At 37.6% G+C, this 19,818-nt stretch overlaps 1 protein-coding gene across 7 annotated transcripts in view; it reads right to left on the reverse strand.

The window, feature by feature from the left end:
- MESK2 (misexpression suppressor of KSR 2) overlaps positions 1–19,818 on the reverse strand; it is a 162,555-nt gene that overhangs the window by 6,737 nt on the left and 136,000 nt on the right. For all 7 annotated transcript variants that reach the window (XR_014441668.1, XM_083121975.1, XM_083121974.1 and 4 more), the window contains 4 exons: positions 14,344–14,485; positions 11,766–11,912; positions 9,631–9,900; positions 8,540–8,624 (listed from right to left, as the gene is read on the reverse strand). Coding sequence is in view for 6 of the 7 variants with exons in the window: in XM_083121975.1 (XP_082978101.1) it covers positions 8,540–8,624; positions 9,631–9,900; positions 11,766–11,912; positions 14,344–14,485 (644 nt within the window). In the remaining variant the exon portion in view is untranslated. The remainder of the gene's footprint in view (positions 1–8,539; positions 8,625–9,630; positions 9,901–11,765; positions 11,913–14,343; positions 14,486–19,818) is intronic.

Raw genomic sequence — 19,818 nt, forward strand, 5'->3', positions numbered from 1 at the left:
GTTTTAAAATTAATTTCTAGACCAGTTTATAATATTTTAACATGTGCAGAGCTTTTGGGTGATGGGGATTCTGGTAGTCTTCATAACTCAGTTTGACAAGACAAATTTTTAATCGTGAGGTACTGATGAACTGCAGCACATTAATACATGATGGTGTGTTGGAACACACATTTATCAATATTTCTTTAGTTAATGCACACAATTATTTGTTACTATTCTTGTGTGTGTTAAAAAAAAAAGTGCTGTCGTACAGCTAGAGAAAACTACTGCAAAAAAGTGGGTGTTGGTATTGAACTTTGAATACTATTCAGATGAACCAAGTTTATTTTTTAATTCCACACTGCTGAATATGAACATCTTGGAGTAATTTCAGTCTATAATCTTGAAGTATACAAAAACAATTAACTGCTTAACTTTCCAGGTTTGTGAATATTTTTCCCGCTTATCCAGGACTTTCCCAATTGAAAATTGATTTATCTAAGTTTTTCAGGTTTTTTACTGGTAATGTTATGGACGGAATACTTGGCTTCACTTAAACCAACACTGTACAAAAAAAAAAAATAATAATAAAAAATAAAAAATAAATAGTGTGGCAGTGGACAATTTCACTGTACTTATTTGAGAAGCCCAAAACTGCAAACCAAATAAAAATTAACCATTAAATAACATGGTTAATTACTTCTGTTTGGAAAACATTAGAATTTCATTACATAAAACCAGCATGCATATTCTTGTGACAACACATACTTTATACTTTTCTTCAAATCTAATTAATATTGACAACTAATTGTTGCCACAAAAAAATATATGAGTCAGTATAAGCTATTGTTTTGCTATCTTGAGTAGCATTTGACTTAAATGGAGCAAAGGCATCCATGTTTGGGAATATCTGGTCATTGTCAACCTTAAATTGAAGTTACATTTCAATAATTGAATTCATCTTTATCTCAAATTTCACTTATTTAGAACATTTTGATTCATGCTTAATGTGCAGGACAAAGAAGGATTCCTCCCACATGCTGTAAATTGCCCGCGATTTGATACTCTGTCCATAAAACTGCACAATACATAACATAAGCACTCAATATAACACTAACAAAGAAAATCAGTCAAGAAGTGCATGCCTATATCTAATTATATTAATATAGTTTCATTCTAGAACCGTTTACACTGTAAACAACTCATTCCTTAGCATTAAAGTTACCTCGACAGACACATGTACCACAAATTTTTCACATGTTCTTACATGCATTTTTAACCTCCAGTTTAGTATATTGAAACCCAAAAAATAAAGAATGACAATTCAAAATTAGAACATGCTACAGTCACAAAAATTACAACAGAAAGTAAATAAACTACACCATGTAAACGCCACAAAATGCAACTAACTTACTTGAAATTCATTTCAAAAGAATATATAATTGTTTATAACTTTTCATTCTTAATTTCATGAAGCCACAAGGCAAAGAGGAAGAGATTTTACAGGTAGGTAACTGATGTAAATATTACTTTCGCAATTTTAATGTACTCCTAAAGTAATCCAAGTATATGCAAGGGGCAATAACTTCTTTTGAGACGTAAACAATACACGAGGTATTATTAAAAAGTTCCCAGGACTGGTGCACCATTGTGGCAAGTGTGGTGTGTCTCAGGTGTGAGACAGAGGCTGCCGAGTGAAGGCCTTTCAAATTTCAAAGTTCCTGGCGGAGAAGCATGTTCCCACTTGTGCTACAACCACCTTACTTACCTGATCTGGCAACAGCTATATTTGGCCATTCACTACTCCCAAGATGGGACTCCTCAATTAATGTCCCAACAATCGCACACATTGAAGCCAATACAACAAAAGAGGAATTTTTGATGTGCTTCCAGTAAGGACAAAGCCATATGGACAGTACTTCACGAGTGAATTCTGGGAACTTTTAATACTTTGTAAATTGTTACTAAGGTAACAAACAAATCAGTATAATGGTAAAACCTGAAGTATTCAAGTCAAGGTTGGTAAGATGTATAATTCTCATGAATAGCTAGTATCAATAGATTCAACACCTGGTATCAGTCATGTTGACAAACTTACTCTTTACGGCATACACAGACAGTATTGTTCATTATTGAGACTGAGGGAGTGTACATACAATGTGCACTAGGACACTGGCTTACTGGCTAGGCTAAGGTACTTATAAATAAAAATTCAATTCTGGTCTGGGGGTGAAAATCAGCAAGCATAAATGGGTTCTGAACCTTTTGACCTTTGAAATATTTCAATTCAGTCCCAGAACCTTTTTCGGATATATTTAAATACGGTCCAATTTTGGTATTGAAATGAAACAATATGCAACTTGGACCACATCTAAATTGTGCGAGAAAAAAGGTTCCACTCCTGTTACGGAACCCATTAGAATTTACGGGTTCCGGGAATTTTAACCCCAGGGTTGTTAAAGATCCAGGAATTGTAAATAAATTCAATTCTGCTCCAGAAGTGAAAATCAGCAAGCGTAAATGGGCAATATGCAATGAAACAATAGGCAATTTGGACAGTTTAAATTGGGCGAGAAAAAGTTCCGGACCTATTACAGAACTCATTAGAATTTATGGATTCCTGAACCTTAAACAACCTTGGTATAATGTAATCCTATTAATATTTTCTTGCTATCAACTAATGAACTAGTATCACAAAAGTTTGCATGGTTGTGGGATCCTAAGAGTACTACACTTCAGATTTTTTTTTTATTCAATTCAATTTATTGCAGGGGACCCTGGGACTCTTCACATAGGAATTTTCAGTAAAAATTTTAAGTTTTCTTCTAATTCTGCTTTCTTGGGATACCATAATTTCCCTTCCCACAAGAGAACGATACTTTGAGGGGGGGGGGGGGGAAACCACCACAATTGTCTATGGTAAACAGTTTTCCTTCAAACAATATTTCTGTGCACCATTGCAAATTTAAAAGCACATGCTCAAAAACCTCCCACTCCAAGAGACTTACTGTTAACCTGATGGCAATGAATCTGATGATGGGGATACTTAATGCAATTTTTTGTAGTTTGAGTAATGCTATTTGCCATTAAATTACCCCCCCGAGCACTAGTGTCACTTCCTATATGGTCACTGTATGTAGGATACGTCCAATGTTTACATTCAGTTAGTATTAGTAGTAGCACATGGTCATGACTGTTATGGGAGAAACTAAGTTACACGATATTTTTAAAAACTGCAAAAATGTGAATATCGGGAACTATAACGAAGGTGAAGCTGTGCTGAGAATGAAGCATTTAATTATGACAGGCAAAAATAACAGAAAACTCAGACAAAACTAATGTATATGCACTGGTTCTTCAAAGCAGTGCTGTTTCATCTGCACCTCATGTTGTAATGGGCTCTTGGAAATGATTTCAAAATAAAGAAATTGACCTTTACTTGAAAAGGTGGGGGGCAGGAGAAAATTGCAAACATATCGCTTCAGTTCTCCCTTTCATCTTGTTGATTCCAGGGGGTGGCAACACATGAAAAACGTTTCACTTGTTCTGATCTATAAAACGATTTAGAGCCAAAAGCTGAACAGTAGATGTTACTCTTTCTAACATTCCCCATGCTTTGAATGACCAACACAGCAGTGTCCTACATACAGTAGTAGTTCCTGAAAATCTCACCAGATGGCATATCTGATAATTTTAATCGCGAATGCCTCACTTTGAGCATTACTTAAGTTTTACTTGTAACATAATGCTTAAAACATTATAGGTGCATCAATGTTATTCAATGAGTTGGGAAAAAGTGCCATTTGAAAAAACTGCAGGGTACGTAACACATGCAACATATACAGAAAAGGAATTATTCCATTTTTTACAAGCAAAAACATGGGGCACATTATGGAAAACAGTATAAGATTTTCAAAGGGGTGACGAGGTAATACAACAATGGAAAGACTTGCAAAACAAGTAAATATCTACGATAATGTAAGAGGAATCTTCGCAAATTTTGTATGTTTTGCTGAAAAAAAATTAAATATAAGCTTCTGCGGGTACTATTGCCAACAAAAACACGCTACGACAGCATGCTAAAATATGCCTAAAACTGACTTCAATTATGTTGCAAGGTGACATAATAAGCTTAGCATACATACCACGTAGCTCTCCATTTGGAAACATTGAAAATAAAAGTTTTGAACATGTTCTAATCAGTTTCAACATGATTTATCTACATTCTAAAAGTCTTTCACCAGAACTGACAGTTACTGCTTACAATATGTTTGGAAACACAATCTTTCTTTCACTAGTTTGAAAATATTTACAATTCTATTTTATTCTTTCATACTACAGATGTGCTCAGAAGACTGTGCTACTGGTGTATGCTGCTTTTGATATTCATTAAAACAAGCTTCCTCCATTGATTTGCAATACCAATCCATCTTAAAAGAACAAATTCTCACAACACCAGAAACACAGTGGTTTCTAGAACATCCTAACAAAGTTACATTGTACTATGATTATCAACTACTAAACATTAGGATCTCTACAGTTGCTTCTCTTCTAAAAAAAAAACAAAAAACAACAACACAGTTTGCACTTCACATTAATTATAGCCATTGGATTCCTAAGATTCACACAGGAAAATAACAGTGATATGTTCATGGAAGAAGATGTGTTTCAATCACGTACAACGCATGAAATGTATTTGTTACTCAGCTTTCTGCATGCATACAATGAGGACTGCCTACTGCATTTTCTTACAGATCACCACTCCATATGTCATAATTGTAAACTTTCGTCTTATAGGATATTCCAGATTTTCCTAAAAACTCAATTTCCATTAAGGATATAGACTACACGAATGTAATGCAAACTAGACAGAGCTGCATTTACTGTGTGAACACTAAGGTCCGGAATTTTATGTAGTCAGTATGTAAATATATATACAATTAATGACTGAAATGTGAACAAAATACGAGGGTTAAGTCATAAGTCATGGCAACTATTTTTTTTTCTCGCAAACAGGGGACAACACGGAAAATCTAAGATATACATTTGAAAGAGTATGGAATGTACCTTAAAATGAAGCCATCTGATAAGTCTGGATGCGGGAGACTCTCGTAGGAAAGAGGCAGAACACAGGACAGTGGACAACAGTGTTTTATTGTGGCATGGGCAACAAATACACAAGACTATACTGTTTAACAACCTTCAAAGTATTCACCCAGGTTATCCACTTGTGTTTTATTAAGGCATGGCACCTGTCCTCATGTAAACACTGTTCAATTACCATTACCCATACATCTTTGTCCTTGGACACAGGATGCCCACTGCGAGAGACAGATCGGCAGTTGACACTCTGGCCCGTTTGAAGGCCTCCACCCACCTTGCCACTGTTCCATAGGGCATGGCATGAACACCCAGTGCTTCCCGTAGCTCTGTACAGCATTTCTGCAGTGGAGAACTGCTGTTTTAACGAACGAACGTTGCTCCTGCTTCACAACCTCCATTTTTGAAAGCTCTCAATCACCGACTGAACTTGTGTGCATGTTTATTACTCCACCGTTGTTCACACACACCATCTGGTGGCTTCTTTTAAAAGTACATTCCATACACTTTCAAACGTATATCTTAGATTTTTCGTGTTATGCCCAGTTCACGAGAAAAAAAAATAGTTGCCATGATGCATAGAAATGCAAGTATTACACATAATTAAGTTAGAAGGTAGAATGTATTTTACATATTGTTTGTTTATTTTAACTTTTTTATTTACTTTGATTTTTGTATAGTGTCCCAACAGTGACACACAAAAGCAATTAATTTCTCCAACTGTTACATTTCCCCCTCAACTCCACTAGAATAGTCAAAGGTAAATTACCTTCTCTCTCTGTCTTAAATAATTTATTTGTCATAATTTACAATTCCCAGTAATTAAAATAAATTTCTTTAGTAAAAAGGCAGTGTTTTTTTAATCTATCCCACCCGTGACACAAAATTGTTCACTCATGGCTATAAATCTTCGAAAGTACGTGGGGAGTCAATATATAAGCTGCAAAATGAAATATCTTCGCATTGCTGCAATGTGAAATTGTTTTATGAATATCAGTTGTTGCACTGATCCTTTCCGCAAGTGTCGGTGTAGGTGGCAGCACCACCGTATATCGTATACGGTGCTAGTAGTCACGTTCTCAAGTGGCGGTGAGTCATTCGAGTGGGTAAGATGGCAGGTGTGTTAGCCGAGTGTACGTGTGGTGAGCAACAGACCATAATTCGATTTCCGTGGACTTGCGCAGCAAATGATACCTGTTTACGGTAAATGTTTATCCAGGAAAGCCGTTTACAACTGGGTGGAACATGTCAATCGTGGTCGAACCAGCATCATGGAGTTCTTCTGTTGGATGACAACACTCATCCACACAGTGCCAATACCACAGTGGCTCACATACGGTCCCTGGAACATCCAGCCTACAGTCCAGATTTGGCACCATCAGACTTTCATCTCTTCAGCCCACTGAAGAATCACCTGGGTGGTCACCGGTTCCAGGATATGGAGGAGGTCCATCGGGAGGTTACCAGCTGCTGGCTTTGAGGGACTCATGAAATGCTGGGACAAGTGCCTAATGTTCATGGAGATTACGTTGAAAAATACACTACATTTCATCAGGTAACTATTTCAACTTTTCTTTCTATTCCATTTTGCAACTTATTTATTGACTTACCCTTCTATTTTAAGGGTAGTTATTTTTAAAACAACAGTGTTTAGTTTGATAATTCAATGCACAGAAACTGCAAGATAAATGTTGCTATCAGTAGAATAGTTACTTTAATATAAAAAATGTAATCTGGGTGTCCCAACTATGACAACGGAATGTCCCTAATGTAAAAATTAGTGCTGAGCTGATGTATCTGTATTGGCTGACACCGGTGGTCTCAATACTGGAAAGCATCAGTTGGAATTATTTACAGATACCTGCTGCTACTTTTCCAGCATTTTGGTCTTTCACAGTCCGGCAAAAATCTTCGCAAAATCTAATTATCCTGGAATTTATTTAAAATTTGAAGTTTTCATCTATTTTGTTCCATTTCCTTCATTCGAGTGGATTTATTTGAAATTTCAAGAGGGTCAATACCTTAACCTCTTTTCAGAATCGGAAGGCATTATTTGAAAAACATGGAAATGATGACGAACAAAGTAAAAAATGGAACCTTGGTTCTGGCAGTATTTTTTTTTTCTTGAAAAAGAGATGACGTGGCAGATCAGTCAAAATCAGATAAAAGTTACAAAGTTTTAGATAGCCATATTTTGAATACTGTCCCAAAATTTACTCAATGAAAATTAGAGATAAGGCCCAAATACTGCATTTTGCATAAAAATACGAATGATAAACGGAAAATATGTAACAATACATGTATTGTTCTTAACATTGTTAATTTGCAGACATTTGTCATTTTTGCTTCTTACATAGAAAAGACAAAAGTATTCAATTATGTAAAAATTAGGTCCTAGTAATCAAGTTGTGTTCTATGGATTCTAATCAAAAACAGGTGAATCAATATTTAACTGGTTTCAAACTCTTGAAGGAACTCATCTATCAGGTTAATTTATATTGTATTAAACCAGTCTTCCAGTTCATGAAATATGACCCTTCCATCTGTAATAGTTTCAATAGTCAATATGTATTAATTAGTCCACAAAAAGGTAGTATTTTACAACTTATTGTGTTCACCAAATTATACTGAAAAAAGTTCACCAAAAACAAAGTTGCAATGCACCTCTGTGATGGACATTACAAACTTACACAAAAATCTAAGTTTTTTTAAATTGTATGAAGGTCAGAGGATGTTCACTCTGGTTGAGACACCATTTTTCACATTAACTTTTCAGTACATCAGTTTTGTGCTGGCCATACCAGCCTTGCATATGTATTAAGCATTTTATCAATTCTACCACATCATGCTTCTCAAGCATATGAAGCCTTCATGAAGAACCGTAGTTCTTTGGTTTGAAACATTGGTTCAATTATTTCGTTCTGTCCTTTATCTTAGTTGTGTGGTACTGTAAATTTTGTAAAATATTCATAGATATGTGAAACAAACATAGGTGTAGACTATTGCAGGTTACGTTAATTCTGATGTTCTCGACCATCCACATGGAAATAAAATTGAATAAAAATCTAAAAGGACAGGCAAAAACAAATACATTTCACATTTTTATGGATAAATCTACATCCTCGCAAAGAAAATGGGCAGTCTCTCATTGATCGTACCTCACCACTTATTCCGCAATGCTGGTCCAACCATCTACAGATTTCAACAACTTAAAAACACAACTTCCATCCATGCATCTAATGTTCTGTACACGTCACAAGGTTACACAATGCACCATGATTGTATGGAAACAATGCAATTGGTGTTATCTTTAAATTCATACTCCGTACAATGTATATCACAAACAAATATGGAGTAAGCTACCTAAAAAAACATATGTGCGACAGACTATGTACACAGTAACATTATATACTTCTTTAGAAAACAACAGGTATAGTAGGAAGATTGGACATCCACTTACCATATCCTTGGCCTTGTAAGAAAAGCCTGAATGCCTCACTAACCTTTCCTGGCTGTTCTTCAAGAACCATACCACAATCTTGGATCTGAAAGAGAAAGGAGTTTTTCAGCGAGATCTACGAGTGAAGCAGACACGTATCTAGAATCTAAAAATATATTTCGGGAGGGGAAGGGGAGACTAAGTGGCTCAGAATTAATAATAAAATGTTTATAATTAAGATAAAATAATTTATAGATCTATTCATAAAATAACATTATTAGATGAATAGTAAAAAAAATATTGCCAACAGACACTACTGGTGTAAAATTACATAAAACTACACATTTTGCAAACTTTACTGCATACTTAAGACTGCAAAAATGTTGGGTAATAATTTTGCAAGTTATGGAAAGTAGAAAGTATCAGTCAGTATCCGTGATTAAATTTGAATTAATACTTTTCAATAGCAATTGTATAGGCTGATATCAATACACTGGTATTGTTATTGGCTCAGAAACAGTCAACATTTAAAAAAGAAACTAACTACATTGGAAAGCACAGATTTGATTAATGATTGTAATGAGTAAATAACCCAGTGACATAACAGCCCATGAGGGCCAAGGCCTACCTCACTCCCACCTGATTCTACTCTCTCTCACCAGAGATGATAGATCATCCAACCAGTTACGTGTGGTCAGCACGAGGAACCCCCAGTCATTGCTGTAGGTTTCCATGACCGGGTTACGCTACTCATTCGTAGCCCCCATTTCCCTCGTGATGGTGGGGGGGGGGGCACCGGTTCCATACACAGGCCGAAATCTTACAAAAGTCTTGATGCTTACCCCAGGAGCACGTTCTGCAGCCCAAGCCCAAAGCATGACGCCTTAGACCCCACAACCAAGGTGTGGAACTGTATTGAGTCAATGCCAGAGATTAACAACGCATGACGACGAAGACAAACAATTGTAAATGACATGACAGTCAATGAACCAGAATGGTGTAATACGGTGATATTTCATCAAACAACCCATGAGATACAGAAATTTTCACCTTTTCAGTACAGCAAACTTACACTAACAACAAAAGCAACTGAACAACACAAGTCGCATTACCTTCATCCATGAAGAATTAGTAGGATCAAGTCGGCCGTTGAAAGTCACCGTGTCGTCAACGTGAGGGCTGAAGACTCCCGTCACATTTAATACTGCCATCTCCAAGGTCCGTGCAGTTGGGCGACGGACCGGGTCAGTTTCTCTTACGATATTTAAGTCAGTTCTTTGGATGTAACTGTCGATGAACAATGCAAGATTCGATGGATTGACATGTCGTTCAAAATATTCCCTGTAGACTTGGACAAGGTCGTGATTCCTTTCTTCTGTGCCCTGTTAAAATATAATGATGGAAAAGTTATAGAACACAAAAGGGCTACATATTTATTTTCTTTATTTTGAAATGAAAATTATTAATAATAATAACTGCACACTACCAGTTAGCAGTTCTTAACCTATAATTTAATGCCATAAATATATTTTGTTGTTCGGACCCCTAACGTGCATCAAATGTTTAAAGTTGCTTATTGGATAATTCGATTACTAGATAATTCGAACTTTTTTCGTGTCCTTGGAGATCAAATTAAAGAGAGTCCACTGCATTGTGCTTAGTAGCTGGCACTGAAGAGGTCTCCTAAAGGTGGCTGCGCTTGCTTGTAAAATAAAGGGGGACGGAAAACTATTTTTCACAAAAGTATGTATACTCAAGACATCAATACCTTCAGAGTTCAAACTTTTTCGTTTCACGGCACCCTTAGCGTTTCAAGATTTAGCCGCGGCTCCCAAGTCAGAATATAAGCCTATCTAACACTTGCAACGCTCAGTTAATGTGGTAAATTTACTTGCCTCAAGTTAAGAAATAAACACACATTTGAAATTCAGGAACTAAGTACTAAATAAGCACATATTTCAAACAATTCATATCGTTTTAGTGAATTATTGGAACCTTTAAACTAGCCACGACACCGTGGCTCACACTTTGGGAACCACTGTTTTAATCTATTATTTAGCACATGACAACTAGTCAGTAGGGTGTCTGACAACCATGCGGAAAATCAGTTTGATTCCCACAGGGTGGATGATCTAAGGTCGGAATTTTTCCGGCCTTGTCCTCACATAGAGCGGCTTTGGGGTTCACCTAGCCTCAAATCTATGGGTGCCTGGGCAGTAAAGGCAGTCAGAGTGGTGTTGATCACATTACCTCCAAAATGACAGAGATCGAGAATATGACCCCCACCCCACATCCCCTAAATGTGCCTTCATGGCACGGTGCTATATGCATGGCGAACATAATCACAACCAAGAACATATACATTGCAGGCACAGAATTTTGCTCCTTTTCCAATTCTTAGATATTAGAATGAAATATCCCCATGAATGAATGCAAATGTAACGGGCTTCGTTACAGTTTAGGTAGTTTAGATTAGGACAAGAAATTTGATTTTAATGCCGCTAACATTAGTAGCACTCTTTCAACCACATTACACTTTACCTCATATTTGTTTCTTCCATCAGTTAAAAGCTGGATATTTTCTTGCGAGATCATTGTACACTTTCGCTTCGTTATTTCATAAAAGTAACTATTACTTAATAAAAATTCTCACAATGCGTTTTTGTATCGTGTCTGTAGACTCTTAAAGGAACGGGCCATCCATCCTCCATGTTGGAGTTCCAAGATGCTAGGGGAGCTCGAATTCTTAACATGCCCCCAAGAAATGCCTTAAATGAGCATTCTCTAGGCAGCACATTTGCTATGATCAATGATATACTCTTTTCAAAAAAGGAGGACATTTACAGATTTCTGAAAAATCTGCCCGGATGCAGGACAGACCCCTGAAAAGGAGGACATGTCCGGATAAAAGAGGACGTCTGGTCACCCTAGTGGGGGCATTAGTTCCAGGTAAACTCCAAAATTTTAAGAAAATTTGAATATGGCACATTGTTGATATTGCAATGTGAAATAATTTCAATCCAACGATGCCATAGTTTATCGTAATAGTAGAGAAGGTGTATTGTTGCAGAAATTGCATGCCCACAAGCAGTGGCAGGAAGTGAAATGTCATTGCCCCTCTAGTTTTGGAGCCCAATCACCTCTACTGAACACAAGTCACGACTGATTTAGTTAATGCGAGAAGTCTGATCACCTTATAATCATCACATCTTCAGCATTTTGCATTCAATGTACCTCTTCAGCTTACCTTGCCAAAATGATGCCACATAAGGTAATCCAGCACAGCCTGTGTCATGCCTTTTGAGCGTAGATGACGAGCGTTCAGTTTCTGGTATCCCCACTCGATCCAACCAGCTTGAGTTGATGCACAGTTGACGAGGCAAAGTGCTTCAACCTAAAATAATGTTGTCAACAACAATATTACATACATACATCCCCAAAAACATTACCACAAAACAGAAATACATGCTGAAGGGTGAAGAAAACTAAAAAAAACATTTTAAGCAAACACAGCAGGTGAAATTTTGATTTCTTTTGACATCTCTAAAGTTCCAATTCTGGGTCTAATTTGCAAACACACTACTTTTAATGCTAACAATATAATAGTATTAAATTTTTATGCAATTATCTAACTCTTGACTGCCTTTAGGGCCAATAATGTTACGTTATCAATTGACAATCTCATCATAAGTCTCAGACTGCTATTATCTGCTATATCAATTTATCTAACCTACTCTCTAATCTTTATTGTCACAATTAGCCAAAACTACCAGAAAATTTACAAAAACTAAGAAAAATACCAATTCTTAAGTTTAAAAATACAAATATGAATCACAAAAGCAATGACATTACAGTAAATATGAAAACAACTGCAAGAAGACAACGCAAACCTTATTTATTGGATGATGTATAGCATCAGAAGATAGTGAAAGTCTTGATCAACAATGCACTTTTAAGTTGCTAAGCCTAATGCAGCTGTTCACTAATATTTCCTATTTTGAACATAAGTAAAAGATCAATACAAAACTTACTATTTGCAATGCATGTAAATGTTACTGAATAAATATTTCACATTCTTTCAGGTAGGTTTCCAAGATAAAACATTTCAATAACTTTGCATGAACCTTCAAGAACATTTAAACAAAGATGACACAATATAGCACTACAAACCTGCATAAGTCTAATTTGCAAGGATATTCATTGCAAGTTCATAATGCATGCAAATAAATTTGTTTCTTCTTAATACGTAACACCAAAACAGGTTTAGAAATCTTAGGTGTAATTTCACAGACCAACTTTTACTTTTTGAAACTATAAATACTGATATGAAAACAAAAGATATAAATCCTTTTTGTGTCAATTTTAATCTACGAAGATATAAATATTAGGTACGTGTAATGGCAAGATTTTAAATTCTGTATGTATTGTACAATTCTTCTTCCAGATTACATTGTTCCAAGCCTTTAAACACATTATTTGGTGTTCCTAAATGCTTGTAACAACTATAAAGTAGAATATTTTAAATGTATTTTAGAGGAGAAACAAATATATTCCAGCACATAATACTTTTAAAAGTATTACAAATAAAGTTAAACTTGAAACCAATTCATAGTATTTACTGTCTGATTATGCTATCTTTGAAATTTGGAAAGGCATTTAATTCCACCTATTACTGCACAAATTACATGTACCCAAGTACATCCCTATATGCAGAAATTTGCAACTTTGAGATTTGGGCAAATATGTTCATACGTTATCAAATGCTGTACCTTGACAAATTAGAAAGTATGTTACTTTTCCTCTCCTTACCCAAATAAGTAAGCAGCGGTACCTCAGTTGTTAGGGTGTCTGACTACCATGCAAGAGACCCAAGTTTGATCCCAGGCAGGGGAGAACAGAGATTTTTCCCACCTGTTCAAGCAACTCCGGTGCCCATCCAGCATTGTATAAAGTGGGTACCTGGAGGAAACTCTGGGGGGTAAAGGTAGCCAGGGGCGTATCCACATTTAAAAAAATTTGGAGGCATCAAGCTAGGGATGCCTATCCCACAAGGCTAATGGTGCATGCCCCCCTTCCTCTAAAGTAGTACGAGGAGAGTTATCTAGTTTTTTTTGTTTTGTATTCTGTGGTTTATTATTCTTGGATTCACAATTTCAGAATAGAATGTCTGTTGACACTTTTCAGTAGCAATTTGAAATATTTGACATCTCTTGGGTAAGAAAGAGCAGAGGCTAAAATGTGATGAGGGTTCTAAACGGAAAACCTTTTTCACAGATAAAGAGTACAATTAAGAAAGTCCCCTTTTCAACTGCGGCTGGAAGATCACTTGCTTGGGATGGTTCACTTGGACAGCTCTACTTAACTGATAAGGTTGAAGAAATTTAACAAAAATGTGAAGTGAAGCATGTTTTTCTAGAAATCTAGTTTCATACACTGGAAATAAGTTTGTTTTAACTGCCTGGTACATAATGCAACATATTTGTTTTTAGTATTTCACCTCTGCATGTAATATTTCTAAAGTGTGGGACCCTAACTCCACACTCCTACACCGTATATGCCTTCATGGTGTGGTGCAAAGCACAGGGGAGTACTTTACTTTACTTTCTTTTTTTTACCCAAATAAGTATTTCTCTGAAGCATTATAAGTTCATGCAATCTTGCATTATTGCATTTAATAATGTAATCTCTAGCTGATGAGGACACTGGCAGTATTGGAATACATATTGTGATGATTGCAATTTCTTATTTTCACTTAAGCACAAGATGTCACATTGATATGTTCACTTAAGGTAATTCCAGTGTTGCCAGAACAGAATCATACTCACTTTTTTTGGATACGCCAAAGCAAACCTGGCAAGGACATTTGCACCGGCTCCCACTCCAAATCCAATGACGCTCTTCAACCCAAAGTGTGCCATGACTGTTGCAAGCTGCTCAGCCAATTCGTCCATTGTGGGGTAAATAAAGCTGCAACAAAGGTACAAAAATCAGTATGTTCGCTCAATGTCTTCCACACAATGCAACAAAAATCATAGAGCACAATAAATATTTCACAAATAATTGTTTTTGAAACTAGACAAGCCTTCTATTCTCGTTATTCTACTTGCAGATGTGTCTTCTTCCTCGGATTTTTACCTTCCAGGCTTTTAACACTACACAATTTCATTTAAAGTTTCAAAAACAGTTAAAGTTAGTAATTTCCATACTTTCATTAGCAGAACATGCAAAACATGTTAAATACCTCTTGAAAAGATCTAAGCGACTTCAGAGTTTTCATTGAACTTGTCGAATTGTAAGCAGCTATTTGATAAAAGGAAATACTAGGATGATCTCTTGAAGTTTTAGCAAAAGGCCCTTGCTTCACTGCATATAACCAGCAAGTTATAATGTGTACATCATGATTGCTTCCATTATGTGTGTTGCCCAACTCTATGCTAGTGTCACAGTAGTCCAAATGCAAGGAAAACCTGGTCGAAATTCATTTTTTGGTCTGTGACCTCTGAAAGCAGATTATTTTCATGTATTCTATCATTTTAGGGAAAGAGAACAATATTTGACAATGGTATTAGATTTTGTTGCCAATTGCACTCACAATACAGTAAACCACGACTTATGCGTTGCTCAACATACTTACAATTTCCATCTGAATCAGTTTCAACATCAGCCACTAGCTGGATGGGACGTTTAAGGAAGTCTAATACATCGTTTTGAAGTGTATCTCAGACTGCTCTGTGGAGATGACTGGATTTAAGGAGTCTAAGGATTACGTCCATCTCCCCCCCCCCTCCCCCCAGAGCTGGTCCGAATGCTTTATGTTCTTGTTTCTGGCATATTGAGTCTCCTCTGACATTTCTCCTATTGGCAGAAAGGCAGCCGAAATAATCGCTGGGCCTTGGACAAGTATCTTGTGAACAGAAGCTGGCATGTTGATCAAAGAATAGAGCGAGAAGTGCAGCTCAATTTTCCTCTTGGTAGTGCCTGTAGGATCACGGCACATTTCTTGAGGAGGTCTCTGTCTATTCCCATTACATATCCACCACTTTCTCTGAGTTCTGGGAAAAATGAATACTTTTTCAGTATTTCTGTCCTTGAACGTCCCACTTTCCCTTGATGCATCTATAATGATGCCTAAGTCCTTCTTCAGCTCAGCTTATATCTTCTGCTTTATTTTCTTCATCAACTGTTTACTTACCTTTCAACTCACATGGCATGCATGTAACTTCATCGACTCAAGTCCACTTTATGCACAGATAGGCTGATAGGGACTGGACCTATAGTTTCAAGTGGGATCCGAACCACTGCGCAACATGCCTCCACCAGGTAATAAATCAAAGAGATTCCTGTGGTGACGTTACCACTATGCTGTCTGGAGGCTTTGATTCAGTTACATCAATTGCTTCAGATAGCACTTCTTGGCGTCCAGAACCTGGTTATACGAAGGGCATATGTTTTGCTGCAAGTTTGTTCGAGCTTTTTAAATATGATAAGCAATTTGTCGGAAAAAATGTGTCACGTAACCAATAACAATTAACGACTTTTTATGAAAAAGGGCAAGAATGAGCAAAAACTAATTTTGGATCCTGAAACCAGAAACATGCTAACATAAGATGGTTTAATCTTAACTTCAGCTAGTTTGAGTCGTTTGTAACTATGAGAATCATCAAAATGGAAAAATCTTAAGGCATTTAGCACTAACTTGAGTTCCAGCTCATCAACAATTTAACACTTGATTAAATCAAATTATAAAAGTATCTCCTTGAAATTAAAGCTTAAAAGTTACAAAAACTAATTTTCAAACTGCAATTGGCATCCGATCAATGTTTATAAAAACGTAAAACTAACTGTGGAAAAGTCCTTACCATAAGAAACTAAGAAAGATCACATAATCCCGACACTTCAAGAGTTCCTAGCCGACTGAAGGCGACATTATTGTGTAACAGCAGATAGTTTCGAAGTTTCCAATAGCCACTTTATTCTCGAATTACAAAGGTTTCATTTTCAACTTTCAAGTTTGGGGATTTTGACTAGGTTTTCCATTCACTGGACCACTGTGCGGTGGTAGAAGTTGCCATTGAAAATTTGCTATTAAAATCCCCTTATCGCCATAGAAATAGGCAACACGCACAACGCCTTGCAGGGAAGCGAGTATTTCAGGATGTAGGTGTCCCATTTCTATTGCTGGTGACTGTACAGTACAGTAACCTGGTAGGGTTACTATAATGCTTCATGTTGTGGTAGTATCTATTTTACTTCCTGGACGTTTCCTGTGAGCAAAGTCGAAGGAGCTTCTAGAGAAGCGGGGAGTGGGGGGGGGGGCACAAAACCCCTTGAAACTAGTTTTCCCGCCATCTTTTGAAAGGCAAAGTAGCCTCCCGACGGAAGGCGTGAGCCTGTCGTACGACTAAAGGTGAGTGAAATCCAGTTGGACGCGTGCCATGTTTAGATTGTACGTCTCGAACATTTGCATACATGCAGATGAGGACCTAAGCAGAGCTCCTACAAGGAGCCCACACGTGATTGGGGCTTCGAAAAACATCTATTCATCGACTTTATTTCTCCGCGTGTCCGCAAGTTTAAGGCTCGTGACCTTCTATGAACACTTTTCTTATTCGCGCCATAAACAACCCGCCTTGCAGGCTCCACACACAAACAATCTACCTTCGGAATTTTTTACGTCGGCCAATCCGTACCAAATCAACCAGTGATCTCGATCATTTTTGGCACATATTCCACATTTATCCAAACTTTTTGAGATTCTCGAACACCCGCATACTATCGTGGCTACGGACTGACTAAGCGTGACGTCACCAGAGCAAGTGTCCCGGATGTACGTTTCACGCGGCGAAGCCCCTATGCTTTGGCATTGGAAACTGATCGCAAAGGTGTAACTTTTATTAGTGACAGCGGTTAGGAAACAAAAAGATGTACGGTGCATCAATGTAAAGACTAAAGCGTGTTCAGCGAAAGAATAAACTTTAAAAAATCTATTTTTGTCTTTTCCGTTGAAAGCCAGGGTGGGTCACATGAACCGCTGAACCAATCCGCTTGGTCCAGTTGGCGTGGCGAGGGGAAACTCTCGTAGCATTCTGCGTTGCCAATTTTTTCGTTTCGAGTAGTTTTCGAAACAGGTGGCTCCCTCAACAAGGCCAAGCACGGCGAAGCCTAAGCCCCGGTCCACACGAGCGGAAAGAATGCTTAAAGACTGCTTAGCGTTTCAGCACTCTTTAAGCATTGGTTGTTAAGGCTGAAGGAAGTAATAGGATCGGCCACACGGACTGACTAGCCTGCGGATGCTGAACGTCGGCCGCAGCGGACAAAGTGCGGAACGAAGACTGGGCTGATTGCTATTTCTATTGCGTCTTATGGCAACGTCCACACGAGCGGGACGTCTGCTGGGCTGAATGATCACGTGACGCGCTTTGTTCATTGTTTCACACCACGCGGTGCTGAGTTCTAGCGTTGTGTTTCTGATAAACATTGTTTTTGCAAATGAAGATGGGTGATATAGATAAATTAGACACAGAAGTATTTATTATGGAAGTGCAAAAGAGGCCATGTATTTGGGATATTGGGTGTGAGAAATATAAAGACAAAAACAGAAAAGATTCGGCGTGGATTGAAATCTGCTGTACTTTTGTTACCAAACTTCCCAGAGCTTTCAGTAGTTGTAGTACAACGAACCACTCATCTTTGGTTTATTCACACGTACATGCTTCCCGTCTATTGCTCCTATGCAGTGTGGAAAATTAGTATGATTTTCGAAGCAGTTTGCCATATTCTTCCACATCTCTTCCGTTGGTTGAGATGAGGAGTGTCCCATATTGCACGACAAACTGTTCTGACAACCTCACTGGCCGTAGATTTGCCAATTCTATAGGTATAGTGCAGCTCAATAAGGTAGCAACCAGTTTCGGTCCAGGAACTTTTTTTCCCCGCATCAATTTTAATACGGTCCAGGGACCTTTATTCAAGACCAATTCAAATACGGTCCAGGAACCTTTTTTCAGCTTTCAGATGCAGAGAGGAAATCTGTTGGTAAGTCATGACTCATGTACGAGAGCTTTTTCATAACACACGGCATGCAAACACATTAATCTGGATGTTACTAATAAATATCTCAAAATACACCGACATAAAAGGCATCCTCATCTCCCAAAAAGGGAAGGGGCTCAACTTTTTTGTTTTGGTGAAAATATCATTTTTTATATGTTTACATTCCTCACCAATATATAATTGGCTGTCACTTGAAGTATTTGCAGTTTCCGCTGAGTGTCAGCATTCTCTACAATACCTTACGGACACAATGCGGAAAGAATGCCTAGACGTTAAGCACTTTTTAAGCATTCTTTCCGCCCGTGTGGACCGGGTGTAATGGTTGCCTCCGCGAAGTAAACGAATGGGTCACCGACTTCCTGCCTCTCCCTGAAATGCGAGCGAAGAGTGCAAGGTCGACAGAAAAAGGTGTCGTGTACGACTAGACAAAGGTCAGGCGTGTAACAACACCGCTTTTCCTCACTTCAAACTCCCACAGTTAGCAGGTCGAACTTTAGATTTCGAAGAAAGCCCGTATGTTGTACTCACTCCTCACGGATAAGTTGTTAGTGAAAAAATAACTAAGAAAATGAGGTAATTTTTCAAGAAACAGGAATTTTTACAGGAACATCGATAGTTTTTACACAGATATACAAAATACATCAGTATTTTGTTTCCGACAGTAAATACAGTATTTTGTTTCAGTTTTCAGAACGTAAGATATCTTCATATAGTTTTTTTATATATATGGCCTAAATCGCCTGTGTTCGAAAGCTATTTTTTTTCCCTCAAAAATACCAGATTTTCTTCCGTTTTTCTTAATTAACCCCTCATCTGAAAGTAATTAGTAAAATACCTACATATTCGCCGAATCTAATCTTTACAGTGACTTGCAGATACATTTCAGTATTTTGCTTGCTATCCCTTCCCTATGAGGGCTATCCACCGGAAGGAAGTGTCTTCGGCCGGACACCATAGTGGTAGCACGATAACTTCCGGTGCATAGGCTCACAACATGCCGCTAAAGGGAGTTCAGATTGTATCATATGGGAGAGGAACGAATGGGCGTGTAGCAGTAGGATGTAAACTACGATCAGGGCTAAATAATCTTTCACGGATCTTTCCTCAAGATCTAGGGCGTCAAAATTATTTCATTCAAGCTGTCAGGCGTGAAAATTGACAGCCCATTAGCAGCATTAGACTCCGTAGTAATCACGACGGATGTGCAGAATTCCAAAAAGTCGGGACCTGAAAAGAAATTCCATCCC

The sequence above is a fragment of the Lepisma saccharinum genome, chromosome 5 (genome assembly GCF_977018435.1).
Source record: "Lepisma saccharinum chromosome 5, izLepSacc3.1, whole genome shotgun sequence".
Lineage (NCBI taxonomy): Eukaryota > Metazoa > Arthropoda > Insecta > Zygentoma > Lepismatidae > Lepisma > Lepisma saccharinum.